We start from the raw sequence: 26,897 nt of genomic DNA, 5'->3' as shown, positions 1-26,897 counted from the left end.
TTCTCTGCCTCGTCCTTCGGGCGCCGCCAGCCCCGGAACGGGAAGGAAGCGGCGGTCGCTGCGGTCTCGCCGCTCTTCCGCTCGCGGTTTCGGGCGCGGGGGGAGCTCGGGCGAGGCGTCCCCGGGCCGGGCGGGCGGCTGAGGTGTGGGGTCGGGGCTGCGGAGCGGACGGGGGCCGGGCGGGTGCGACGGGGGTGGGGGGCCTCGGCGCTGTAGGGGAGGGGGGAGGCCCGAGGGGGAGGGGCCGGGGGGTCTGGGCGAGGTGGGGTGGGAGAGGGGCCCTGTGGGGGAGGAACGGGGTCGGGGGGACGGGGGGGGGGGCCCGGGACGGGCGGGGAGGGGGCCGGGGTCGGCGGGGCGGGGTCCCAGAGGCGAGAATCCGGCGGGGAGCGGCCGGGGTCGCGGGGGCAGGGGAGGGGCGGATCCGAGGGGTCGGGGTCCTCCCGCAGCCCGCGCCTTCCGCGAGGTTGTGCAATCAGGTCAGTGGGAGTGCGGCGACGTGCGCCCCTGCGGCAAGTTGCGAGGCTCTAAATTTGGGGCGGCCCCTCCTCTGGGTATGTTGGAAGTCACCGGAAAGGTGCTTTGGGGCTTTCTGCGTGTTCTGTTTCCATCGCTTGCACGTTACGGGCGCGCGATCCGCCCGCTGGAGGGGCGGGGGGGAGAGGGGACCGGGCTTCCTCGGGCTGGAATCCGTGGCCTTGTGGGGCCTCTCGGGGAGGAATGCCATTTTCCGCTGAGCGCAGTCCTGGAGGCCTCCCCTCCCCGGCCCGCCCTGCGGGCGCCGCGCTCCTTCAGGGATTAACCCCCTGGGTTCTGGCCGCGGGGTTCCGCCCAGCAGGCCCGGCCAGCCCGGGGCTGTCGGGCAGGCCCCTCCTGTCCTGCCCCCTCTGACCGCCTGGTGAGTCACTGCCCCGGTGTCTCTCTGGCTCTCTCGGAAAAGCAGTCCCAGATCCCGAAGGAGCGGGAAGCGTCCTGAAGGTCACTTCCGGACCCAGGAATAAAGGGGGAGGGGGATGCCGACTCCGGTTTGACCCTAGGTCTCCCAGTCACTACAGCCCTTGCCTTCCAGTGGAAGCATTTGGATGGGCTCATCTTTAGAACACTTTTAATTAAGTGCGTGCGTTTGGTGATTCAGACTTTGGTGGGTGCCGTGCAGCACAGGTAAGGTGCTCAGAAAGGGTGTGGTTGAGCGCGCGAGTCTTCCGGGCCCTGCCCTGCGTTGCACTGTGCCAGCCACGGGTGGACTGGGTCACAGTCCCTGGCCTTCACCTTGTGGGTGTGCACGCGGGCGCTCTGAGCAGAGGAGGGCACACAGGCCCAGACCCCCCCGGGGCGTTCCTCTGGCGGGGCGCGGGCGTCCGAGACCCCTGTGTTGGCTGCTCAGATGCCTTCTCGCTCTCTGCCCCTCTGCCCCAGCGAAGGTAGCGAGGTTGCTGCAAAGTGAATTCTGTCCCATCATCTGAAACTTTGTCCTGTAGAGTTTGCCACTCTGTGTGGCAGCGCGAGCTGAGTTCATGCTGGTGTGCTGTCGGTGGGCACGTGTGACGTTTGCAAGGAAGGTCTGTTCATGGTGAACAGCGAACAGTGTTTCTGGGTGACCGTTTCATTGAGATATAATTCACATACCGTGTGGTTCACTCATTTAAAGGGTTCGATTAAGGGGCGACCGGGTGGCCCAGTCGGTTGGGTGTCCGACTTCGGCTCAGGTCGTGATCTCCCGGTTGAGGAGTCCGAGCCCCGCGTCGGGCTCTGTGCTGACAGCCCGGAGCCTGGAGCCTGCTTTGGATTCTGTGTCTCCCTCTCTCTCTGCCCCTCCCTTGCTCGTGCTCTGTCTCTCTCTGTCTCAAACGTGCAATAAACATTAAAAGAAGTTTTTTTAAAGGTTCCATTAAATAGTTTTCTAGTCTAGTCACAGAGTTGAGCAGCCATCGGTCGCCACGATGAGTTTTAGGGTAATTCTGGCACCTCACGAAGAATCCCTGTTACCCTCCCTCCAGGGCCAGCAACCACCCATGTACTTTTCGTCTCCATAGACTTGGTAGCTCTGGACATTGCACGTACACGGGACTGTGTAATACACGGTCTTTCGCCATCTGGCTGCTTTGCTTCGTGTGTTTTCACGTCATCGTGTCGCGGGGCATCCGGCCTTCACTCCCGTTTCTTGCCAGATCCTATTCCCTCCTACTAGTGGCTCACGTGGGCCGGTTACGTAACACGGGCGTTGGCATCGTGTTTGCTTTGGGGCTGTCGTGAAGGATACCGTGCGCGTTCCGTGCAGGCTGCTGTGCGGACGGAAGTTGTCGTTTCTCTCGCGTCCGTCTCTGGGGGTTGGAACCCCTGGGTCATTTGGTAACTGTGTTTAAGCTTCTGAGGACCTGCCACACGGTGCCTCGCTTTGCATTCCCACCCGTGGGGTGAGGCAGTTCCGATTTCTTCACACCCCCCTCCAAGTTGTTATTGGCTGTGTCTTTGGTTTCAGCCATCCTGGAATGGGAGGCTCGGTATCTGCTGTGTCTCGAGTTGCGCTTCCTTGACGGTTCACCATCCCGGGTGTCTTTTGTGAGCTTAGTAGCTAGTAGCTTATGTGAGTAGCTCTCATATCTCTGGGGAGACGTCTATTCAGGTCCTTCCCCGTTTGGCAGTGTGGTTAAGTGTCCTTTATATTAATGCAGTTGCAGGAATTCCTGACTTGTTTTGGACATGGGACTAGGGAACAGTTTCCCCTGTTCCGTGAATTGTCCTCACGCTCTTGATGGCGGCTTCTGAAGCACAGTTTCACATTTCGTCTTCTTCGTGCTAAGAACTGTTGCCAAATTGGAGGTTATGAAAATCTATTCCTGTGTTTCCTTGTAAGAGCTTAATAGCTTACGCTTAAATTTTAGATCTTTGGCCGGTTTTTGTGTACGGTGTGAGGTAGGGGGCCAAAGGCATTATGTTTGGGTGCAAAAAAATATGCAGGCTTTTACATTTTTAGTTATCCTTGCGATGTTTTTTAAAAAAATTGTTTTTAATTTGGAATTTGGAGGGGGTACTAATTTGTTGTAGATGCGAGGCTATCACTAGCTGCTCTTGTGTGGATGTTTCTAGATGTTTGCTGATGACGATAACAACTTCGGTACCTGGCGTGTGCGGAGCAGCCTGCAGAAGTTAGGGTGTCCAGAGGGGACTGAGGAGAAGGCGGGCGTGAATCGTAGGGTCAGGAACTCAGTAGGAAATGGAGCATGAGGAAGGCTGGCGGGGCACCGCCGCTGTGGCTCCTGGTCTGTGATGGAGCTGCTCGCGGGTGTAAGCGGCGCCTGCTCGGGACTGGCTTGTTTCTAGGGAACGAGGGGACTTTCTTCCTCTGCTCCGTAACGTCCAACCGTGCGGTGCCTGTCGAGGCTGCCGTATCGTTTTCGGGAGTCGGTGGGGAGTCGGTGGCTTGACTAATTGGAGTCTTGATCTCTGTGCAGTAACCGTAACCGTTCATTAGAAGTGCAGCCGGCTTCTCCCTTGCTCCTGAGTCACCCCGCTTCTCATCCAGACAGCAGTCCCCGTGCCGTGTGTCTCCCGGCCACATCACGGTCCCTTTCAGAGAGGTTTTCTTAGCTTATTTATTTGTTAATGTTTATTTATTTATTTTTTCAACGTTTATTTATTTTTGGGACAGAGAGAGACAGAGCATGAACGGGCAAGGGGCAGAGAGAGAGGGAGTCACAGAATCGGAAACAGGCTCCAGGCTCTGAGCCATCAGCCCAGAGCCCGACGCGGGGCTCGAACTCACGGACCGTGAGATCGTGACCTGGTTGAAGTCGGACGCTTAACCGACTGCGCCACCCAGGCGCCCCAATGTTTATTTATTTTTGAGAGAGGGAGACAGGGTGTGAGCAGGGGAGGGGCAGAGCGAGAGGGAGACACAGAATCCGAAGCAGGCTCCAGGCTCCGGGTTGTCAGCATACAGCCCCACGCGGGGCTCAAACCCACGAACCTTGAGATCATGACCTGAGCCAAAGTCGGATGCTTAAACGGACTGAGCCACCCAGGTGGCCCTCTGTGTGTGTGTGTGTGTGTGTGTGTGTGTGTGTGTGTGTGTGTGTGTGTTAACTCACGGTAATAGATTTTATTACTTTTAACAATGTCGTTTTTTTTTTAATTTTTTTTTTAACGTTTATTTTTGAGACAGAGACAGAGCATGAACGGGGGAGGGGCAGAGAGAGAGGGAGACACAGAATCGGAAGCAGGCTCCAGGCTCTCAGCCATCAGCCCAGAGCCTGACGCGGGGCTCGAACTCACGGACCGTGAGATCGTGACCTGAGCTGAAGTTGGGTGCTCGACCGACTGAGCCACCCAGGCGCCCCAGCAATGTCGTTGTTTAGAAGGCCGACAGAAGATGTATGCTGGCAGTCTGCAGCAATAATTTCTGTTTGCACGAAGGGAAAACTTTAGGCAGCTATAAATCTTTGGAGACTTGTTGTTTTCTGTATTTTCTCAATGTGTCCGGAGACCGGTTGAGCTTTTTGGTTAGTAGAGTGCGCTCCCTCCCTCCCTCCTCTCAGATTTCTTCCCAAAGCCGTGTGACGTGCGGGAGGAGGTCATGGATTCCTGAGAGGCTCTGCACGCGTGACGACTTGCCCAGAGAGCCTGGCGGCAGACGCCCTCCTGAGCTTTTCTTCTTCATCGTGTTACAGACGGAATCGCTCCAGATGCCTGGGATTTCCTCATCGGATCACCGCGTTTCAGACAGGGACCTGTGAGCAGCCTTTCACCTTGGGGCGGGAAGAAAGGTCTGTGCCTTGTCGCCATTGTGTCCTCTCCCTCGGGGCCACCGGGGTGAGTCCCTGAGCCAGGAAGGGGAAGGGGATTCCCTTTGGGTCTGTCGGGACAGTAATTTGCTGGGAGGATATTTTGTTGTTTACATAAAAAGTAAAGTCAGGAGGGTGCCTGGCTGGCTCTGTTGGAACAGCACGTGACTCTTGACCTTGGGGTCACCGTGTCCTGAGTTCGAGCCCCATGTTGGGTGTAGAGATTACTTGCGAATAAACGAGTCAATGACTTTTAAGAAGTCACGCCCAGTTTCCAGTGTGGCCTGTGGTTTCGAAAGAGAGCTCGAGCTGGGGAGCAGGAAGCAGGTGGACGGTGGGCGCGGCTCCCAGGCAGGATGTGAGGAGGCAGGCACAGGTGCTCTCTCTGCCCTCTGATGAAGCTGGCTTCCAGAAGGACCAGGGAAGGTGGGGCCCTGCTGTGTTTTCCTGATGAGTCTAGAACAACGGGCAGAGATCTCTTTCGCCTTCACCTTCTGGGGAGAGTTGGCCTCACCGGCCCTCCCCAGAGACCCTGTCCTTTCATGTGACTGTCTCCTCTGGCCCGAACTGCAGGCAGCTGAAGTCCTGCAGTTGGTGGCCTCTTTCCAGCTCGGGGCCACGGGGCACACTTGACTGGAGACGAAGAGACTGGGGGCAAATATCGTGACTTTCGGTCATCCATTCTTTCCTTTGTGAATGGGCGCCCCAGGACCATAGTCTGGTTTGCCCCTCCCGGGCTGAGAGTTGAGTCTGTTTGCTGTCTAAAATCGTGTCAACAGGGGCACCTGGGTGCCTCAGTCGGTTAAGCGTCCGACTTCGGCTCGGGTCATGATCTCATGGTTCGTGGGTTCGAGCCCCGCATCAGGCTCTGTGCTGATGGCTCAGAGCCTGGTGCCTGCTTCAGATTCTGTGTCTCCCTCTCTCTGCCCCTCCCCCACTCGCACTGTGTCTCTCTCTGTCTCACAAAAACAAATAAACATTAAAAAAAATTTTTTTTTTCTACTTCGTGTCAACAGCAGATTACATCTGGGAAGTTGTTGCCGGGCTTTGCGACACCTAGACAGAAGGGAGCGAGGTTTGAGGTGGCCTTGAGGGGACAGTGTGGATCCTGCCTTACCTGCTAGCAAACTGTTGCCTGTTCAGGAGACAGTGACAGGAGTCGCATCTGGGGATGTGAGAGCTGTGCCCCGATTTGCCCCTCGCTGCCACCCGGATTTGGACTTGAGACCCAGTAGAGCTGGAGGGGGCGGGTCCAGACGGGCTTTCGTTGTGGCTGGATTCAAGCCACAGGAGCACCCGTGTGGCACCCCACAAAGCGCCCACTGGGTGTCCCCGGTTCAGACACGTGGCTGGAACTCCTGGGTGATCAACTTAAAACAGTGTTTCAGTTGCTTCCTGGCCGAGGTGAAATTTTACCAGTACTTGTGTGGAAAACTAGCCTGTTCGCACACATAGGTTTCTCTTGAAATCCTTAAAAGTTCGATTTTACCTTCGCAGTCGGTAAAAGTCTTGTCTTGTTCAGGTGTGAGGCCGCTGTCCCTGGTCTCTGTGCCAGATGGCCCCTTCCGGCGCTGACGTGCTGGAGGAGGAGGGAACAGCCCATGAGAGAGAGAGAGAGAACGTGAGCGAGAACGGGGGAGGGGCGGAGAAAGAGGGAGACAGGATCCGAAGCGGGTTTTGCGCCAACAGCACAGAGCCCGACATGGGGCTAGAACTCATGAACGGCAAGATTGTGACCTGAGCCAAAGTTGGATGCTTAACAGACTGAGCCCAACCCCCCCAGGTGCCCCTGGAGGGATGTGTTTTTTTTTTTTTTTTTTTTTTTTTTTTTTTAACATTTATTTATTGAGAGACAGAGACAGAGTGTGAGCAGGGGAGGGGCAGAGAGAGAGGGAGACTCACAATCTGAAGCAGGCTCCAGGCTCTGAACCGTCAGCACAGAGCCCGACGCGGGGCTCGAACCGACGAACCGTGAGATCATGACCCGAGCCGAAGTCGGATGCTTGACCGACGGAGCCACCCAGGCGCCCCTGGAGGGATGTATTCTTCATGGATGATGTCAATGCACGCGTGACTTTCTTATTTTCCAGAACACTTTCCTACTTGAGTTGAAGCTGGAATGTTTCTGATGGGTCTTAGATGCCACTTGAGAGCGGTGTTAGAAATCTCACACGATGTTTCTTTTGCGTCTGATGTCATTCCCGCACGGGGTTTTGGGTGGGCATTTGGTGGCCCGGCCGCCCAGCCCCCCGAGCTCCGAGCTGTCATGCTGTGGCCAGAGAGCTTGTCGGCTGGCCTCTAAGAGCCGTTCTCCCAGGCCTCCCTGACCCCGGGCCCTGCTCTTTCAGATGTGGAAAGCTTCGGCGGGCCACGCCGTGACCATCCCCCAGGACGATGGGGGCGCCGATGACTGGGAGACCGACCCCGATTTTGTGGTATGAGTCACCAGCCTACCTCTGTGTCACTTTTCCCAGAAGTGATTTTCTTCCTGTTTCCGTTCGGGTTGTCCGTGTGTCTTACAGGCCCGCGTGGGCCTCACTCCTCACTGACTTCTCTTTCCAGAACGACGTGAGTGAGAAGGAGCAGAGATGGGGGGCCAAGACCGTGCAAGGGTCTGGGCACCAGGAGCACATCAAGTAAGAGACTCTTAATGTTGGTGTGAAATCGGCCTTTTGAAGGGCGAAGATGCAGACCGGTCGGGGGGGGGGGGGGGGGAGGACACAGCTTCTCTGTGAACGCACGCTGGCACGGCTCGGCCTGTCTCGCGAGCTGAGGTTCCCACGAGACGCGATTCCATGCTTCTCTCCGTGTGTTTGCACATATACGTGGTCGCTGAGAAGCTCCCGTCACAAACAGTTCTTGTATTGACGATTCTAGCATCTCTAAGGGACGTGGTCTCCCACGCGGTCTGCAGGTGGGGGGTTCCTGCCCCACACGGTGGGTTCGAATACCTTACGCCTTAAACCTCCCACCCCCACGACTCTAATTTTCCTGCTTTGTCACTGCCCGTGGGGTACCGGGGAGCTGGATTTTGAGCATCGTGTTCTCCCGAAAGGCCCCAAATAGAGCTGAGGGATTGTCCCGCGGGAGAGTGGGCCCTGCTCCTTCCGGTGGTGTTTCCTTGTCAGGAAGTGTAGGTAAAAGCCTTGAAACTGTGCTCAGACTTTCATTTAGGCCGCACCGCCTTCCGCTTGTACCCTTCCGTCCCTGCCGTGAAGGGCCGTCCCTGTGATCTGTCCGGGTCACCTGCGGGGTTTGTCTTCCTTGGCCCTGTATCTTTCGGGAAAATGAAGCTGTTCTTGGCTGAAGCAGAGCCAGGAAATCATCCCCAAAAGAGGGTGAAGTCTGTAGCGTGGGTATTTTAGACCCAAGTGTTGGTTCCTCCCTGACTTGCTGAGCCCACACCTTCCACAGAAGCCACGTGAGGACGTTGAGGCCCTGGGAGCCGACTCCCGAGCTGGTGAAGTCACCGTTGCTCCCTCGTTGTTTCTGTTCCCGTGGCTTCGAAACGTGCTGGATGTCGCGTGAGCCCCTGGGACGGTCGTGGGCGCCCTGTGTCCCTTCCAGGTGTTGGAACAGTATCTCCCCCCACCCTGCCGAGGGCACTGGGCCGTGGTCTGCTTTTTCAGTGCACTCTGGGATTGTCCAGATGTGTGGACACGGTGACCCCTGGACAGCCCTGCGGGGTGGCCTTTGTGCCACTTTATGGTCCCCTGATGGTGGCAGCTCTAGAAGCTTCTTGACCTGCCACATCTTCGCCACATCTTGTGATCCGCTTCGCTGTCCCCGGTGTTAAAAGTAGAAAGTGGCTTTAGATGATAAATTCTGAAAGTCTCTCGTGTCACCTTGGAATAGGTAAAAGCAGTAACACCTCAAGTAGAGACGTGGTCTCCACGTTGCGTCTCATGGTCTTTGAGCAGCGTCTCAGGGTCTCGGATACGGGACCGTTGGCTTGGTTTCCGCTTGTGCCGTGAGGTGATGCCGGCAAAAGGGCTTCTCCTGATCCCGCTACCTGAGGAAAGAGAACCTCTTCTCCGTAAGAAATCAGAGAAAAACTCACGTTTTAGCGCGGCCACTCTTGGATTTGGGATGACTCACTGGCCCAGCACAGATTAGTTCCTTTTTCCCTGTAAGCGTCACTCTGAGCTCTGCTGACCAGATGGGCCGGCTGGCGGAGGAAGGGAGCCCGGAGCCCGGCGAAGGCAGGGACTGGGGGCGTGGAGGAAAGGGGCCACGCGGTCCCGCCGCCCGCCCTCTCAGTTGTGTCTGTGTCTTCCCTCCCCTCCCCTCCCCTCCCCTCCCCTCCCCTCCCCTCCCCTCCCCTCCCCTCCCCTTCCAGCATACACAAGTTGAGAGAGAATGTTTTTCAAGAACACCAGAGCCTGAAGGAGAAGGAGCTTGAAACGGGACCAAAAGCCTCTCACGGTTACGGCGGGAAGTTTGGCGTGGAGCAGGACCGCATGGACAAGGTAGGCGATGGCATTGCGTGCCGGTCCTCGGCGGGGACGGGGCTGGCGAGGTAGGGGCCCAGACCTCTTGGCTAAAAGCCTTGCGTCAGCGCGGTGAAGGTGAGATGCCCTCTGTGGACCGACCTTCCTCACGAGGGCTCCTGTGTCTTAGAAGCTCTTTTGGGATTCGCACGGTTGCCGGGGTGTGGGTGATGTGGCGGCTGGCCTGGGTCGGGGGGGAGGGGCTCTGGGGCGAGGACGGCAGCCCAGGGCTGCCTTGAGCGTGGGTGTCGGCGTCCCTGCTGCCCACGGCTCACCACAAGCCTCACCTGAGCCGGTCTGCGGACCAGAACCAGACCGGGGGGCTCTCGTTCACGGCACGGGCGAGCCTTCAGCCAGCAGGAGCCTTGCTGTCCTCCAGGCATCGGTGACCTTCACGGAGGAGCATGGCCCGGCCCTCTGTGTAGAGTCACTGCCCGTGAGGCCAGGAGAGAGCACTCCCTGAGGGCAGCAGGCGAGCCTTCTCTGCCACCCGGCTACACGGCATCATCGTGGTCGACTGAACGCATCAGCCTCGGCTGGCACTTTGCGTCCTCTGTCCTGAGAGACCGGGAGCAGATCAGCTCTGCTCACCACCCCCCTGCGAGATGATACGGAGTAGGGGTGGTGGGTCACGTGTTTCCCAAGTGAGGTTCCTGCGTACGGTCCGCAGACCTCCCCGTAGACGTGAATTTCCCGGGTTGACCAGCGTAACATCCTGACCCGACAGCCGTCTGCCTCTGTTCTGCGTACAAGGGAAACTGTCAGCTGATCTGGAACTTCTGTAATCTGAGACCTGCCCGGATCGGAGTCCGTGTCTGGGCCGAGCACGGAATGGCACCGCTGTGTCCCCGCGTGCCACGCTGCGGGTGTTAGCACAGAGCAGATGCGTGGGGGGCCCGTGGGCCCCCCACGCCAGGTCCCGGATTTGCCTAAGCTGGGGTTGGACCAAGAGTGAGCTGCAGGAAACAGACGGGGACGTCTCCTGGTGTGACTGTCATTCCCGGAGGTGTCTAGACAGGCAGGGTGGGGAGCAGAATAATCTTCGGGTTCTAAAGAAGAAGCCTGGTGGCCTTTTGCAGTACGAACAGACAAACCCTCCCCCCCGGCCCCCGGCCCCACGTGCTTAGGACAGGAGAGAAACAGGTAGAAGCCTTCCCTACCCCAGACAAAGCCTGTGCCCGTGGTGTTGTGGGGAGTTAAAGCAGAGAGAAATTCGTGGTCTGTCTGGGTCCCCAGGTCTGGGTTGGAATAGCGGCACGTTGGGGCAAATGATGAAGCTATCAGATGGCAGTGATAACACGGCTGTCACTTCTGGCTTCTCTGCCGCTCTTGTCCTCCCAACGCCTTGGGCTCTGGCCTTTCTAGTCGCCGAAGCTTCCCCGGGGAGCCCTCCTTCCCGCCAGCCTGCCTGCAGCTGCCTTTCCCCCGTGCCTTCTCCCTGTGGGCCTCCGCTCCCTCTGGACGTCGCCGCCTTTCCGTGGACGCTCTCCGGGGCTGGGACCTGTCCTCCTCACCTCATGCCTGGCCCGGCACCGGGCAGGCTCAGCGGTGTCTCACGAGTGACAGTGACGGTGCCCAGACGGCTCGGGGAAACGCTCGGGTGTCTACAGCTGGTGTAGTGGGGGGGGGGGGGGGCTCCCCTTAGGAATGAATGCGGTGGGGGTGCTCCCATGGGCTCGCAGCCCCTCCCTCCGTGCCTCACTGCACCCGTAGGCAAGGTTAGCTTGCAGCTCCCGGGGGCACGATTGGACCAACCTGTTGTCAGAAATAAGCACGACTCCGTGGACGCCTGGGTGGCTCGTCGCTTAAGTCCCGGCTCCTGGTTTCAGCTCAGGTCACGATCTCGCGGTTTGTGCGTTCGAGCCCCGCGTCGGGCTCTCTGCTGACAGCGCAGAGCCTGCTAGGGATTCTCTCTCTCCCCATCTCTCTGCCCCTCCCCCACTCGCGCTACGTCCGTCTCTCTCAAAATAAGTAAAGAAGCTTAAAACAAAAAAACGAGACTCCAAAGACACATGACTCAAGTTATCCGTAACTTGTCCGCTCTGAGTTGGAAAGAGCCCAGAGATCTCTGGGTTAAGATTTGAGGAGAACGTGACGGAGACTCGGAGAACAAAACCCCGCTCCGGCAGGCACGTGTTTGTGCGAGGAGTGTGGTCTGGCAGGCGTGGCAGCCGCTGGGCCCCGGTCCCCTGGGGGGGCTTTGTCAGCACCTTTGAGTGGGAGCCTGGAGGCCCTGGGAGGTCCGTGTGCCTCCGGTCTCCGGGCAGGACGGACATCAGAGTGGAGCCGGGGAGGGGAGAGCGTGGCCCGGCTCTGAGGCCTGGAGTGAAGCTCGGCCACTCTCTCCCCTGCGCCGTGCTGAGACGGCCCCCCGAGTTCCGCCTCCGCCCCGGCTCCTCCTGACCCAGGCGTCCTGTGCAGCCCCAGGGAGACCAGGCGGAGGGCCGTCCGCGCCGCGTCCCAGGCGGTGAGACCGTCGGCCGTAAGAAGGAAGGTTCAGATGCCGACACTCGGTCAGGCGTCCGGGCCGTCCACGCTGGGGACAGAGCCTGGTGCCGGGAGGCTGGGCGGGGTCGGGGGCCGCACGGGAGCTTGGTTGTCAGTCTTTTCAGCTTCGCGGGCTGTGGGCATCTGGCATTTACCAAACTCGGTGGTCGGATCCCAGAGGCGGCCTCATATGTAAATGCACGGTGGGGGCTGCGTTCCAGAAGCTTTGTTCACCAACAGCTGTAGCGCCCGGTGTGGGGCGCCGAGGCCCCGGGTGGCTGACCCTGCGGAGGCCAGGGTGGCGGGACGCCCCGACTTTACCGTGTGGGGGACCCTGTGGGTGGACGGGGTGGGCGTCGCGATCGCGGTGGCTCTGTAGAGCGGCCGAGCGCGTGTCGCCCCCGAGAGCGCGAGTCTGCGTCTCCGTCTGTCGGCGGGTATCTCTGGTCCTCTTTCCTGCGCCACGCGGCAGGCGGGTGCCTCGCTTCAGCAGAGCGAGCGACTGTATCGCCATCTGGGGGTGCCGGGTGTCAGGCTGGGCTCTGCACGGGACTGGCCTCGTGGCCCCTTGCCCGCGCCCGTCACATCAGAAGCCCCCACCCGGCAGGGTCTCGGGTGGCTTCAGGGATTCCCCCCCTCTGCCGGCTTGCGCACCGGGCGTGTTTCGGGGAGGAGGCCTGGTGTGGACCGCACGTGGGGGCCTGTTCCCCGTGGGCCGTGCCACGGGGGTGTCTGACACGGACACCTTCTCTCTGTGACCTGTTTCAGTCAGCCGTCGGCCACGAGTATCAGTCGAAGCTCTCCAAGCACTGCTCCCAGGTCGACTCCGTCCGGGGCTTTGGAGGCAAGTTTGGTGTCCAGGTGGACAGAGTTGACCAGGTGAGTGAGGCGTCGGGGGCACCAGAGCGCGGGTGATGGGGCCCCTCCCTCTAGACCGGGGCGTCCTCTGGGCCGCTCAAGATAGCGCCTTGATGCAGGACTGTGGGGTGGGCGTCCAGGCTTCTAGAAGCCCCCCGATCCCTGGCTCTGAGATGATGGGTCAGGTTACGACGTGAGAGCAGGAACGCCCTGGCTCCTGTGCGAATCCCCCACGTTGGCACCCGCTGATCGGACAGACCAGGATAGCCTTCCGCTGCCCAAGAACGTGCCCCTGGGGACCACGTCTAGCCACCCTCCCTGCACGGATGTCCCCGACGCGGCGGTGTTCAGAGGGCCACGCGCGCGCCCAATCCAGGGCTGAGGCCCGGCGTCCAGGTGCCGCCTGGCACCTCTGGGCCTCAGCCTCTCAGTCTCTGGGCAAAGGCCGTCTGGACCCTGTTTTATATCACAGCAGCTGGATTTTGGAGTTCAGCGTCTATCTGCACTCAGGCGTTACAGCCCGTTTGCCGCGGTTCAGCGTGAACTGCCTGTAAAATGGGGCCATGGGGATTCCCGTCTCCCGGGGCCGTGTGTGCAGATGCCCCCGCCGTGCCCGTTCTCGCTACTGACGTTAGTGTTGTTCTTGGAAGGGCCCGCGTGAAAAGCAGGCGTCCCTGTGGCGGCGGGGGGTCGCCCGGGCTGGCATCGTGGGGCTGAAGTCCACGAGCCCCACGTGCCCTTTGGGGGCTGCGGGCGGCCGCGGGTCCGCCCGCACTGCCTGCTGGGCGTTGCTGAACATTTTGTGGCAGCGAATTTCCACGCCTGGAGCTTTGGGTGTTAGGCCTGCCCCTGGCTTAGGGAATCGGAGGTAGAAAACTAACATGGTTCGTGGTTTCGAACTTTTCACGTGTGTTCGGGGTTCGGATGAACCGTTTTGGAGACCTCTAAAAACGTGTTTCCCTCTTTGTGGTAATTGCAGTCTGCTGTGGGCTTTGAATACCAGGGGAAAACCGAGAAACACGCCTCGCAGAAAGGTAAGGCCTGCGGCCGAGGTGGGGGGAGGGCGATGTCCCCGGAGGTGGTTCCCTGGGGAAGGCGGTGTCGCCTCCGGGGAGGACTGTGCTCTCCAGGTGTCTGGGTCCCGTGTCGCCGCCGCGGAAGCTGTCTTTCTGAGCGGTGTTCCCTGGATGGTCGGCTCTGGGGCCCGCTTCGTGAAACGCTAACGTCCCCCCAACAATGGAAACGCGAGCCTTTAAATCAACGATGGTTCAACTTTTACTGCGCACGCGTGCTCTCTGACACGGCGTTGGCTGACCTTTACGGTGTGCCTTTTAGAACCTTTTTTACCAGCGAAAGCGTGTCACCTTCTCAGGGCACTTGATGTGTCTCGAGCAAGCTGGTGACTTCTGCCTCTTGCTTGTCATCAGATGAGCCAGGGCGCGGACATTTCCTGTCCCTTTGGAAAGGGATCGCAGCCACGTAGCTTCCAGACGGTTACTTTCCCGAGTGAGAACACGGCTCGCTTCTGCCCTGGGAAGCAGGTGCCCGTCACAGGCTTGGGGTCCTCGCTGCCCGGGACGCAAGCTTGTAGGCCGAGCCCTGCTCACTGGTGTGTGGCCGTGGGTGGCGTTTTCAAACGTGTGCCTCATCTCCCGGTGACTCCTAACTCCGGAATGTTGTTGTCGTGAGTCGTTGACAAGTGAACAGTCTGTCGTTGGGCTTTGTCCCCGACCCCTGTCTTGTCCCCTCAGATTACTCGAGTGGCTTTGGTGGCAAGTACGGTGTGCAGGCGGACCGCGTGGACAAGAGCGCCGTGGGCTTCGACTACCAGGGCAAGACGGAGAAGCACGAGTCGCAGAAAGGTCGGCCTGCGGCGGCACGTCCTCCCCGCTCGGGGCCCCCTGTGTCCCCCCGTGTCCCCGGCCTCCCGCGTCCCCAGAACCAGCCCCGGGGAGACTGGCTCACATTACACGCCCGCAGCCTTTTTACCTGAATGTGTGAGGGCCCTCCTGTCTCTTCCGTGGGCCTAGGGGGTTTGTCGTCCTTCGGACGGCGGCTCAGCCCCGTCCTGTGAAGGGCTCGTAGTCTGCTGAGCCAGGTCGTTCTGCTTTGGACCATGGGATTCAGGCTCTTGGTGGTTTATTTTTTTTTTACTTTTATTTTTTATTTTTTTTTAAACGTTTATTTTTGAGACAGAGAGAGACAGAGCATGAACGGGGGAGGGTCAGAGAGAGAGGGAGACACAGAATCTGAAACAGGCTCCAGGCTCTGAGCTGTCGGCACAGAGCCCAACGCGGGGCTCGAACTCACGGACCGCGAGATCGTGACCTGAGCCGAAGTCGGACGCCCAACCGACTGAGCCACCCAGGCTCCCCTCTTGGTGGTTTTTGGAGTTAAAAATCTTGTTCTCTTGTGTCACAGACGTATGTGATTACTCAGAAGAGTAAATTCCCAGAAAAGGAACTGCCGGGTCACAGGACCTTGACTTTAAAATTTGGTGGATGCTGGCAGAGGGTCCTTGCAGGCCAGGCTGGTCTTCCTGTCCCTGGTTAGATCCCCTGCCAGGCATCGGTGACAGACTGCTGCATCCGTGCGGGGTGCCCTACAGACGCGGTACCTTCCTGCAGAGGCCGCGGATTGTTGGCTCTTTTGCGTTTATTTTGCGTGCACGTTACATTTTTTTAAGATTTTATCTTTTTTCAGTAATTGCTACATGCAGCGTGCTGCTTAGACTTAGAAACCTGAGGTCACAAGTCACGTGCTCCAGCAACTGAGCCAGCCAGGCACCCCTGCACGTTTGAATATTCTTGTGTATTTATTTATTTGTTTATTTAGAATAATTGGGGGAGGGGCAGAGAGAGATGCCCAAGGAGGCTCCGCACTGTCAGTGCAGAGCCTGACGCGGGGCTTGAACTTGTGAGCCAGGAGATTGTGACCTGAGCTGAAACCCAGAGTCGGATGCTTCACCAAATGAGCCACCCAGGTGCCCCTGCACATTTAAGTTTTTAAAAATAATTGCCAACCCTTACAAACAGAGAGCTCACTATATTATTTAAAAACCCGGGTTTCTTTAAAAGACAAGGTTAAACCCCGCCACTGGGAACACCACCGGCTCGGCATTTACCCAGGGAAGCTGCCGGTGGGCCCGCGGGGTGCTTCCTGTCTCAGGCCTGCCCGTCTGCCCTGAGGCCGCAGTCTTGGCCCTGGAGTGCGCAGCCCCTGCCTGCTAACCGGGCCCCTCTGCCCACTGTGACCCTGCCGATCAGGGCCTGCTCTTGGATCCCGCTCGGTGCTGTTCAGACTCTCTCCCCGATGTGGCAGTGAGGAGCAGAAACCGCCTGCGGGAAGTCGGGTGGCGGGAGCCCACGTGCCTGGGGCAGACGGGGCTCCTCGGCAGCCCCCGGGCCTCCTGAGGGTTCTGATCTTCGCATTCTGTTCCGCGCACGTGTCCCTGGGGGAGCCGTGCTTAAGTATCAGGCCATGTATTTCCGTGACTTAGCTTTGCGGGGAAGTGAGGTTTCTGGAAGATGCCTCGTGCGTGTCCTCCTCCTTTGGAGGTGCCACCGGTGCACCTCTGCTGGCTTTAGTTCGTGAAGCAGGGTGACCTTTCGACAGCTCGCCGCGGCGCCTCCGTGGCTCGTCTCGACCTCAGAAGCTTGGTAACGCGCCTGCTTCTGATCTCCTTTGGAGCGAAGGGAAGATTCGATAGCCGTTCATCTGCTCTGTTTGCTACTCTGGACGTTTCTGTTCCTACACGTACAAGTGACGCCTTCCAGGGTCCCCCCTGCTAGTGACCTTCCGCTGCGGCCGAGGGATCCTTGTTGGGTTTGTTTCGGTTTTGCTCGGGCGACAGAAGCGTTTTCTCAGAGGTCCCCGCACTCGACTGCGTTGCTGCTGCGAAAACGGTGCCGCCCTCGTTTGCAGATTACTCCAAGGGCTTCGGGGGCAAGTTTGGCATCGACAAGGACAAGGTGGATAGAAGCGCCGTGGGCTTCGAGTACCAAGGCAAGACGGAGAAGCACGAATCCCAGAAAGGTGACTCCCGCGGTGTCTGCTCTCGCCAGCCGCCGTTCACGGGCTGAGTGCTGTTGACCAGAACGGAGACGGGAAGCGTGGCCAGCCACCCCTAGAGTAGATGCCCCTTTGTAATTCAGCAGTGAACTTTAAGCTTTTTTTTTTAGAACGTTTATTCACTTTTGAGAGACAGAGTGTGAGTGGGGGAGGGGCAGAGATGGGGGGAGACCCAGAATCCGAAGCAGGCTCCGGGCTCCAAGCCGTCAGCCCAGGGCCCAACACGGGGCTCGAACTCATGATCTGCAAGATCGTGACCTGAGCCCAAGTCGGGCGCCCAACTGACCGAGCCTCCCCGGCACCCCTAAACATCGAGCTTTAAAACACAAGTCCCAACACAGCTGTTAAGCAAGAAACTGTATCTTCACGCCTGTTTGGCCCCAGGACCCCGTGACTCGAGCAGTCACCTGTAATGGTGGCCACGTGCCACACGTCTGTGTTGCAAACGGTGCGATCGTGATGGCCCGTGGGTGCTGGTTCAGGCTGTGCGGAGCTTCTTGTTGGGGTCCCATGTGTGTGCGTTCGCGATACGGACACAACAGATCAGGCTGCTTTCCAGATGTGCCGCGAGGAGGTCCTCCTCGTGAATGCGTCCTAAAGTTTTGCGAAAGGTCTAGGAGGGGAAGGAGGGATGTGGCGCGTGGTGGGTGTTTGGCCGCGTGGGAAGCGTGCCCTCCGCTAACACTAGCTTGTGGCCTTTTCTTGTGCACTTAGACTATGTGAAAGGGTTTGGAGGAAAGTTTGGCGTGCAGACGGACAGACAAGACAAATGTGCTCTTGGCTGGGATCACCAGGAGAAATTGCAGCTGCACGAGTCCCAAAAAGGTACGCTGACTTTGCCTGCTCCTGCTTGAGATCATTCCAGAATTTCGTTTCTTTTCATCCACAGTTCCATCCACGTCCCGTATTTCTGCCGTATTTCTGTAGCGTGTTGTTTTATCTTCACTGTTTGGGGTTGTCCTGTGCCTCCCACATTTTGGAAAAGCTCTTTAGCTAATGCAGCGATGAACCCCGCCCCCCCCGCACCCCCCTTCCCCCCTCCCCCCCCAGCTGCCTATGAGGCCCTGCGCTCACCTGTGCGTCTGAAGCACCTGGCAGGACCCGTAGCATTTTCGGGAATGCTGTTTTCTGCCCGCATATGAACTCTGTTGATAGAGTGTGCTGGGCTTCGGGAGGGGAGACGTTGCCTCTACTCGGAAGTGTGTCCCTGGGCCGTAGGGTGCGGGGTGGGGGTGGGGGACACCTTCGTGGGTGACGCAGACCTGCACCCGCCCTTGAGGCCAGCACTCCGGGAAGCGGGGCCGTGCGGTCCTTTTGTACACCGTGTCTTTCTTCACATGCACAGAGACATGCCCTCGTGTCTGCGGCACGGGTAGGGCCTGGAAGGGAATCTCAGAGCATGGAGTGCCTTTTGTGAATTACTTCAGATGCAGTTCCTAACCTGTTTTCACATCTTGGCTGAAGCGTTAAGAGTTTCAGTTTGTCCTGTAACCTTGGAGCTGACTTTGGAGTCTCTGTGAGCCCGGGAGCTGCTCCCGCCCCTGAGCCCGGCAGAGCCCCTGCCTTCTTTAAATGACACGTTTGATTCGTGCGTTCGCTCGTACGATTCTAACCGAATTGCGTCCTCTCTCGGTTTTCCCCACTGTTGCCGGTGGATTTTCAGATTACAAGGCTGGTTTCGGAGGCACATTTGGTGTTCAGTCCGAGAGGCAGGACTCCTGTGCTGTGGGGTTTGAGTACAAGGAGAGACCGGCCAAGCACGAGTCCCAGCAAGGCATAGTCGCTCACCAGCCCCCTCCCCCCGCTCCCCCCCCCCAGCCTTCTGGCGCAGCCGCTTCTAGCACAGACTTCAGGGGCTCAGCCTTCTGAGCTCCCCGCCATCCCTCATCAGGGGCACGGGGGTGTTTGAAACCCACTTTTATGCTGGAGGGATTCTAACTTGCACCCCTCCTTCCTCCACTCCCCCATTTCCCCTCTATCCTTCAGACTTCGGGTTTGGCAAAATGAGGCGGTAGCTCACAGGTTAATGTCACTCTGACCCCATCATGTGAGTAGTTTCTGGGATGGGCTGTCTCTGGTCTCCCAGCAGCCTTCTACAGGAGCTCGTGCTGTGGACCGTGACCACTGGGAGCCATTGAACGCGCTGCCTCGCTGCCTCTGAGACGGGGGGGGACGTGTGCGGTTCGGCCAGGCCACTAGCCTTAGGCCAGAGGCCAGGTGGCGGCGAGGGGCGTGGGGCAGGCGTGTTCCGTGTGGTCTCTGTGTTTCTTCTGTGGTGGTGTCTTCGGCTGGGGCGGGGATGTTTCTGTGTGTCCTCCGTTTTTGGGTGACGCCACCTGGGTCGCGTGTGAGTTCTTCACACAGAGCCGACAGTATGTGCCCACAGCTAAAAAGGGACAGGGACTTCCTAGGCATCGGGAGCCTGAGTGGCATCTGCCTCTTTTCCTTACTTGATTACAGTCAGGATCCGGACTCAGCCGTTCGGGGTGGGACCCCAGCTGGAGAGCAGTGCGGCCCTGAATCCCGAGGCAGAGTTCAGGCCTCCGGTGCCAGTGTTAGTTAGCAACGTGTGCCGGGGGCGGGCGAGGGAAGGCGCGCCACGCGCTTGAGTTGGTCCGGCACACGGCCTGGACGTGGCCTTGGCTCCGCGTGGCATTGATGCCGCGTGGCGGTGTGACCCTCATGGAGGTCTGCGTTGCCGCGACACGAGTATTCGGCTGCCAGAATTTCCCCGTGGAATTGTTTTTCTCGTAAAAAGCAAGAGGAGCCCGCGTCTGAGCCTCCTTGTGGCGCTCAGAGCAGGACACCGGAAGGAAGGGGCGGGGACGGTCAGCCGTTGCTGGGCGGAAGCCTGTGCTATTGAAGCGGTGCCCTGCCCGGGCTGCGGTCCCCTCGCTGTCCCTGCCTGCCAGCCCGCACCCCACACCCTCTGTCCCTCGGGAGAGTGCGGAAAGCACGCACACATGCCTCTTTTCTGCCCGCCCCTCGCCTGCCTGCGTACTGAGTACCGTTGTAGCAACAAAACTCGCCTTGCGAGGCAAGACCCATCGTCTGGCGGTTCTCGTTTCTTTTCGCTCTGGGTGCATTTTCTTGGGTCTTTCCGGATCTGCCTGCACGCGTCTCCTGGCGCTCGACCTGAGAGTAAGTGTCGTGTTGTGCCACATTTCAGACTATTCCAAAGGATTCGGCGGAAAATACGGAGTGCAGAAGGATCGGATGGATAAGGTGAGTGGCCCCGGCCCGGGGTGCGGCGTGCTGGGCCGACGGGGGCGGGAGCTTGCGGAGCCCTTGCTGCGCGCCGCCCTGTGGACCGTCGCTGGTCGGTGCTGGGCCCTGTTCTCAGAGGCACCCACACTCGGAACGCTGCTTCCCGGGTGCTGGGCCCCGCACAGCCGTGCTGTGGGGCAGGGAGCAGCCCAGGCGGGCCCCGAGCTCAGCCGCAGCACTATAAAACGCCAAGGCGTGCGGCTGCGCTGCCCTCGGAACCCGGACCTTCAGACGCTAGGGCAGCCTGAGGACGTGTGGCCGCGTGAATTCCCATCAGTAGCAAACCTAATTGGAAGTGGAGTCCCTCAGTCACGTGGCCGCGGTAGAAGAGCTCACCGGCCACATGGGGGCGCTGGCTGCTGTGTGGGAGCACGCGCATCCAGAACGCCCGCCTCACTGCAGGGGGCCCGCGGGACAGTGTCCAGAGCCAGCGCATTGCTCTCACCGGGACTCTGTCCCCTCTGGTGGCTTCGGAGTCTCAGCCAGTCAGTCCTCACACCCGGGGTGGCTGTGGTCCTGCCACGTCAGCGTGGACTGCCCGGGCTGTGGCTCCAGTGTCCTCAAAGACCGGTCCCATGCCCGGCCCGTGGTCACAGGTGGCACGGCCGGTCTTCTGGAGTTCCGTCGGACTCACAGCCGACCACACAGACGTCATCACCCAGGGGACTCCACGCATGACCGTGTGTGGCCCTGGGAGCGAGGGGCGGGGCACAGGCTTGGGGAGGTGTGGTGACTGCCTGGGTCCCAGTAGATGCGTACGAGGGGTTGAGAGCCGGGTGGCGATGCGAGGTGGTCCCTGAGTGAGGGGGGTCGCTGGGACTCGGGTCCACGGCGGGAGTGGTGGAGGGGTGCCCAGCAGGCGGGACCAGGAGAGGGGGGTGGAGGGAGGGGGTCGTGGTCAGTGAGGAGGCAGGGCGCGGTGATGGGGAGGCGGCGGAGACGACCCTGAGCGGCGTGCCGGAGAATCGGCTGGACGGGGCAGGCCGTGGTGCAGCGGGACCCACAGGGAACAGTCGGGAGGGCGCTGACGCCCTCCTCCCTCAAGGATGGGGTGGGGGTGGCGTGGGGTGTTCTGGAAAGCCGCATGGCCCGCAGTTGCATGGCCGGCAGTTTGGGAGGGGGTGCCCGGGATGGGGCAGGTCTGGTCACACGGCCAGCAGCCGCGCCTTGCAGACGAGGCAAGGGTGGCTCGGTGACCCCTGTGTGCTGCGGGCACCGGGACCGGGGGGCCGCCGGCCGGGGAGGGGCAGAGCAGGTGGGCCAGGGGCGCGTGCCCCTCTCAGAGGTTTCCGGCGGCCAGGGGAGCTTGGGTTGCCCTGCTCCCCACCTCGGGGCCCCTTTCTCCTCGTTTGTGTGTCAGAAAACCAGCAGCGTCCTGAGCCTCAGGCCTGTTTCCCTGACAGGGGAACCGAGGATGGCTGGCGCGCTCCGTGAGCCCTTCTGCGCGTCTGGATCCGACAGTCACACTGTCGCTTTGCTGGGACAGAGTTTGTCCTCCAAAATCGACGAGGTGGTGGCGGAGGGGGGGTCTCGTGCCTTGGGAAACGTGGGCGATCAGGCCCAGCGAGGCTCGAACGTGGCCCAGCAGAGACATCGGGGCTCCTGCCGGCTCTCGAGCCCGTCTCAGTGGCCGAGGAGGGGGGTGCGCGAGGGGCTTGGGAGGAGCACACGCTTGGGTTATGATGGCCCGATGCCGGCCGACGCGTAGTTTTGGGGTAGCTTTTTGGCAGGTTTTTTTAGAGCAGTTTTAGCAGACGTGAGAGGACGCTCCAGACGTCTGGCGGACACGCCTGCCCTCACTCGGGCCCGCCCTCTCCCCTGACCAGTTATCCGCACCCCTGCCGGGGCGATGCGTTTGTCACAGCCCCGAACCTGTGCTGACGTGTGCCCGTCGCCCAGGCTCGTGCGGCTGAGATCGGGTGCGCTCCTGACGTTGTGCCCCGTGTGGGTCCACGTGGGTGCATGATGACGCATCTCCGCCGGTGCAGGGTCCTGCAGGGTCATCTTCCCGCCCTGACGCCGTACCCCAGCGTGATGCCGGGCGGAGAGGTGGGCGTGGGGCCAGCAGGCTCCTGCGTTGCGGTAGGAGCCCGCACGGGCCGTGGAGGGCGAGGGGGGTGCTCCCCTGAGTGTCCTGCTTCTCTCTTGCTAGAATGCTTCCACCTTCGAGGATGTCACCCAGGGGGCCTCTGCTTATCAGAAGACCATCCCCGTCGAGGCAGGTGAGTTCTGGTGGACGGACCCGGCATCGCATGGGGCTCCCGCAGGGGGCACGGTGCCGGCTGGGAGCGGCTGGGGCAGCGGAGGGCGCCCTGGTTCTGCTCCCTCCAGGGACAGCGTTTCGCCCCCCTCGGGCGGAAGGCCAGCCTGTCCCCGCGGACGCCCGCAGGCTCCCGTCAGCCGTGGTGGCAGCCGTCTGGCGATGGATGGGGTCTGTGTTGGGGGCGCCTCCCGAGGCAGGGCTGGGTTAACTGCCCGTCCGCAAGGGCCCTTCTCATTGCCGGGACTGGGTTCCGGGAGGTTCTCCGGTGCCCGCGTCAGCCGCGGCTGTGCTGTGAGGAGTGTGCCGCCTGCCTGCGCAGAGGCTGACGGAGACCTTCCCGCCTCGTCTGTCCCTTGGCCCCGCACAGGCTGCACACGCCCCATCCCTGGAGGTGGCCGCTATGAGAAAAGGCCTCCTTAGGCCCTTCCCTCATGTGGGCCAGGCCCTAGAGAGTTTGTTGAGCTGGGGAAACCGTATGGAAAGTGGCAAGTCGAAGATAGGAAGCCGAGTGTCCCCTTTGCTCCCTGGGTCAGTGTTTCTCAGATTCGGTGGCCTCGGGACACTTGCACACTTGTGGGGATCATTGAGGGCCCCCGAGAGCTTTCGTGTGTGGGGGTTGCGTCTCCTGATCTCTACTGTAGTGAGGTTAAACCAAGAATTTAAGGGGGCGCCTGGGTGGCTCGGTGGGTTGGGCGTCCGACTTCAGCTCAGGTCATGATCTCACAGTTCATCGGTTGGAGCCCAGCGTGGGGCTCTGTGCTGACAGCTCGGAGCCTGGAGCCTGCTTCGGATTCTGCACCTCCCTCTCTCTCTGCCCCTCCCCTGCTCATGCTCTGTTTCTCTCTTTCAAAAACAAACAAACGTTAAGAGAAACAAAAATCCGAGAATCTCGGATGTTACGAGTAACGATAAAATATTACGCGTTCACGTAATGATGTTCTCCCTGGAAAAAGTAACTATGTTTTCCAAACCGCGTGGAAGTGTGGCATTGGCATTGGCTTAGCGCAAGGTCTTTATTCTCACGGCTGCTTCTGCCTTCAGTGTCTTGTGGCCAATCACGTTTAGGAAGGCGATTGGACCCCCCAGATGCACAGGTGGAGGCGAGAAGGGCGTGGCGGTAGCTCCTCGGGTCCCTGGACGCTCTTTCACGATAGCGGTCTCAGACGGGCGGGGGTTCCCGCTTGTCTTGGGGGTTAGGTGCCCGCACAGAGTGGCCTGGTTCTGTAGCACGCAGTGGGCGTTTGGAAGATACTAGGCCACTGAGTTCAGCTGATCTCTGAAGTGTGGTGTTTCTTTTCATCGTACAAAACCCCAGGTTACGTTCGTTAGTGGAATTCTCCATCTTGTCAGCATCTCCAGGGAAAATTGGGGAAATGTCACGCTCGCAGTAGCGGGTACGAGTTTTCCACAATCGAGACTTTTCTTGAAAGCGTGACTTCGCCGTTGCCCGATAACTGCACACGACGGACTCCGTTCCGTCACTTTAGAGAGGAGTCCGCCACAGGCCAGCCCGCGTGTGCTCAGGCCTTGTCGGTTATTTCAGGCCAGGGAACGTTCCGTGGAGAATCAGATCAGCGTGCGCCTCAGCCGCGCCAGTGGTTTTCCTCGAGACCACGGGGCTTGCGCCTGCGGCCCCTCCCGCCCGTCTCAGGAGGTGGACAGACGTGTTCTCAGGGCTCGAGATTTACAGCACATCAGTGTTTGCTGTTTTATCGAGGGCATCCTTAGGGAGGAAGTGCTGCTGTTCGGAACACGAAACGCTCCAGGTGCGAGGCCTCCGCTGTCCCGTCGTCCTGCACCGCGTGCAGCCGACAGAGTGGCCCGGAGGCGGGCCGCCGGGGGACGCCTCCACGCCCGGTTGGCTCCCGCGGTGCTCCGGTCCAGGGGAGCTGTCGCTGCTCTGACGCCGGCTGTGCCCCTCTCTCCTCCCCCCTGCAGCAAACAGCAGAACCAGCAACATTAGAGCGAACTTTGAAAACCTGGCGAAGGAGAAGGAGCAGGAGGACAGGCGGAAGGCGGAAGCGGAGAGGGCGCAGAGGATGGCCAAGGAGAGACGGGAGCAGGAAGAGGCCCGGAGGCAGCTGCACGTGAGTCCAGCAGGTCCCGGAAGGACCGGGTTTGAGCCCTGACTGCGGGCTGTGCTCTCAGGAGCCCCGGGGCTTCACCCCACACGTCAGGGAGCCCTTGGCTGCCTGGTGCCGGACGGTCCGCCGTGCTGCTGACCCGCAAGCCTGCCCGCCGCTGAGCCCTGTCCCGATGTGCCCCTGGCCGTGTCTGTCCCGACCCGTCGCCTCTGGACCTCTCCCCCCGGGGAGAGGGCCGAGGGTGCGAAAGGAGCCCCCCGTGGAGCCACCGCCCTGCTTTCTGCTTCTTGTGTGACCCTTGCGGCTTTCTGTCCCTGGTCTGTTGCTGTCGCCTGTGTTCTGTGTCCCGCGTGTCACCAGAGAAGGTGGGGGCGGGGGGCGGACGCGAGCAGGCGGGCGTGGGCTCGTCCCATCCTCAGCCTTCTCTGCGTTGACCGGACGTCCGTGGCACGTCACCTACTGGCCAGGCAGCCTGTGCGCCATGGCCCCACCGCCCCCCTGTGAACGGGCGCGGAGGAGCTCACCGCCGCTCTGGAGGGCTGCTACGCGGAGTCAGAGGGCACGGGAGCGGTGTTTAGTTCCGTGGGCCCTTCCTCCCCAGATCGGTGGTTTGGGCCCCGAGAACCCCCAGCGAGGGGAGACGGGTGGGGGAGAGCGTGAACGTGGACCGGGCACCCGAGGCATGAGCAAGCCCCGAAAGTTGTAGTGCGCGCAGGGTAACAGCGCGTTGGTGTAATTGCTGCTTTTTTTGTTTATTTTTTTATGTTTATGTCTTTACTTTGAGAGAGAGACAGAACACGGGTGGGGGAGGGGGAGAGAGCATCCCAAGCGGGTTCGGCCGGAGGGCTGCGCCCCTGACGTCCCGCCTGTGCTGTGGGCGCAGAGCCCGATGCGGGGCTTGAACTCTCGAACCGCGAGATCGTGACCTGAGCCAAAAATCAAGCATCGGACGCTTAACCGACTGAGCCACCAGGCGCCCGTGTTGCTTTTCTTTCTGCAAGTGATTAACGCCTTCCTCACGTTACGCCTCGAGGCTTTAACCGCCGAGGCCCGTCAGCGCCCCTAAGGTTCAGAGGAGCGGGCGGCTGCAGAAGGGCCGCGTCCGCCGTTCTGCCGCGCTCGCACCTTTGCTTCGAGCCCCCCACCGCCCCTTCTGCCGTGTCGTCCCCGCTTCCGGCCTCTGCCCTGTCGTCTGCTCCTCCCCGTGCGCGACTCCCAGCCCAGCGCCCCTCACCCCGGAGTCCTCTTGGCTGTGGGAGGCTCCTGTTGGCGGGCGGGCCGGTCTTCGCGAATCCACGCATGCCGGGCCGTCGGGTCTCGGTAGCTCCCAGGAGAAGGGCGTGCGTGCGGCCAGGCGCTTTGATGGGCGGAGCCTCGTACGGCGACTCGCACTTGGGCGGCCCGGACACAAGCCCGTCCGGCCTTGGGAGCCTCACCCCTGGGTGGTTCCGAGCAGCCTGTGCGCTTGACGGTGCTGCCGCTGCCTGGCGGTGCTGCCGCTGCCTGGCGGTGCTGCCGCTGCCTGGCGGTGCTGCCGCTGCCTGGCGCGTGGCCCCGGGGCGCCGGCCGCCCTCTCTCCGTCTCCGTCTCAGCAGTTCGTTCACGACGGCCCCACCGCGCAGGCTGGCAGCCGGCGCTGCCGTCCTGGGGCCGCCACGCCCCACTGTCACGGCCGCGGTGGAGGCAACACGCGTTTATCCTCTCTCGGCTGTGGAGGCTCCAGGGGGCCATCCGCCCCCTCGCCTTCGCCCGCTTCTAGAGGCGCCCGCCTTCCCTGGCTCGGGGCCCCTTCCAGCCTCCGCTTCCGGGACTGCGTGTCCTCGTCCGCCTCGCACGTGCCTGCCTCCCTCCGTGAAGGAAGGAGCCCTGTGGTTCCATCAGGCCCCGGGGAGCCTGCGGCCATCTCTTGTCTCCTGTCGAGCCTCTTACACCCTCGGTCCCTCTGGCCGTGTGAGGTCGCCCCCCCCCCCCCCGCCAGGATCTGGGGGACGTGCCGTCCGCGCCTTCGAGGCGCCGCTATTCTGTTCTCCACTGTCCACCTTCTGGCCCCAGGGATTCCCGTGCGCGTCCTCCACGCAGAGCACGCTCACCCCGTTTTCAGGGCCCCAGAAGCGTCTGTCATTCCAGCGTGAGCTCAGAGCCGCGACGTTCTTGTCGTTCACCCCTAGATCGGGTGTGTGCGGGGCGCGGGGCGGCCGTGCTGCTGCCGGGCTCTCTGCACCGCTGTGCCCACGCTCTTCTGCCCGTGGTGGCGGCAGGAGGGCTGCGCCCCTGACGTCCCGTCTGTGCCGATGCCTGACCTTCACGCCCCCTTGTTCTCTCCGTCCCAGGTGCTTGTCTCCGTGCTCAGTCCTCCCCGCGCTTGGCTGTAGTGTGCGCTCGGCTGTGGCCTTTCCCTGGGAAGTCCTGCTGTGGGGGCGGCCTGGTGACGACCCTTCCTTGTCTCTCGATTACAGGAGCAAGCCCAAGCCCAAGCCCAGAAGCAAACCCCCCCCGCGTCTCCCACCCCTCAGCCGGCTGAGGAGAGGCCGCCCTCAAGCCCCGTCTATGAGGTTGGTGTTTTCATTCAGTTTGCGAACGAGTCTCTGACTCTCCA

General features: G+C 60.7%; 1 protein-coding gene across 9 annotated transcripts in view; it reads left to right on the top strand.

The window, feature by feature from the left end:
- CTTN (cortactin) overlaps positions 1-26,897 on the top strand; it is a 30,190-nt gene that overhangs the window by 207 nt on the left and 3,086 nt on the right. The window contains exons 2-15 of one of the 9 annotated variants that reach the window (XM_086676638.1): positions 4,668-4,809; positions 7,130-7,216; positions 7,344-7,417; positions 9,121-9,250; positions 12,527-12,637; positions 13,596-13,650; positions 14,368-14,478; positions 16,541-16,651; positions 17,402-17,512; positions 18,351-18,461; positions 19,857-19,912; positions 22,107-22,176; positions 24,156-24,304; positions 26,758-26,853. In XM_086676638.1, coding sequence (XP_086532764.1) covers positions 4,668-4,809; positions 7,130-7,216; positions 7,344-7,417; positions 9,121-9,250; positions 12,527-12,637; positions 13,596-13,650; positions 14,368-14,478; positions 16,541-16,651; positions 17,402-17,512; positions 18,351-18,461; positions 19,857-19,912; positions 22,107-22,176; positions 24,156-24,304; positions 26,758-26,853 — 1,414 coding nt within the window. Of the gene's footprint in view, positions 1-526; positions 555-1,095; positions 1,162-3,401; positions 3,579-4,667; positions 4,810-7,129; positions 7,217-7,343; positions 7,418-9,120; positions 9,251-12,526; positions 12,638-13,595; positions 13,651-14,367; positions 14,479-16,540; positions 16,652-17,401; positions 17,513-18,350; positions 18,462-19,856; positions 19,913-22,106; positions 22,177-24,155; positions 24,318-26,757; positions 26,854-26,897 lie in introns of those variants that run through there. The other 8 variants (XM_086676634.1, XM_086676636.1, XM_086676635.1 and 5 more) reach the window with 8 other exon arrangements.

The sequence above is a fragment of the Puma concolor genome, chromosome D1, assembly GCF_028749965.1.
Source record: "Puma concolor isolate L17-30 chromosome D1, mPumCon1.1.hap2, whole genome shotgun sequence".
Taxonomy (NCBI): Eukaryota; Metazoa; Chordata; class Mammalia; order Carnivora; family Felidae; genus Puma; species Puma concolor.
The sequence above is the reverse complement of the archived record's forward strand: the minus strand, read 5'-3'. Positions and strand labels throughout refer to the sequence as shown.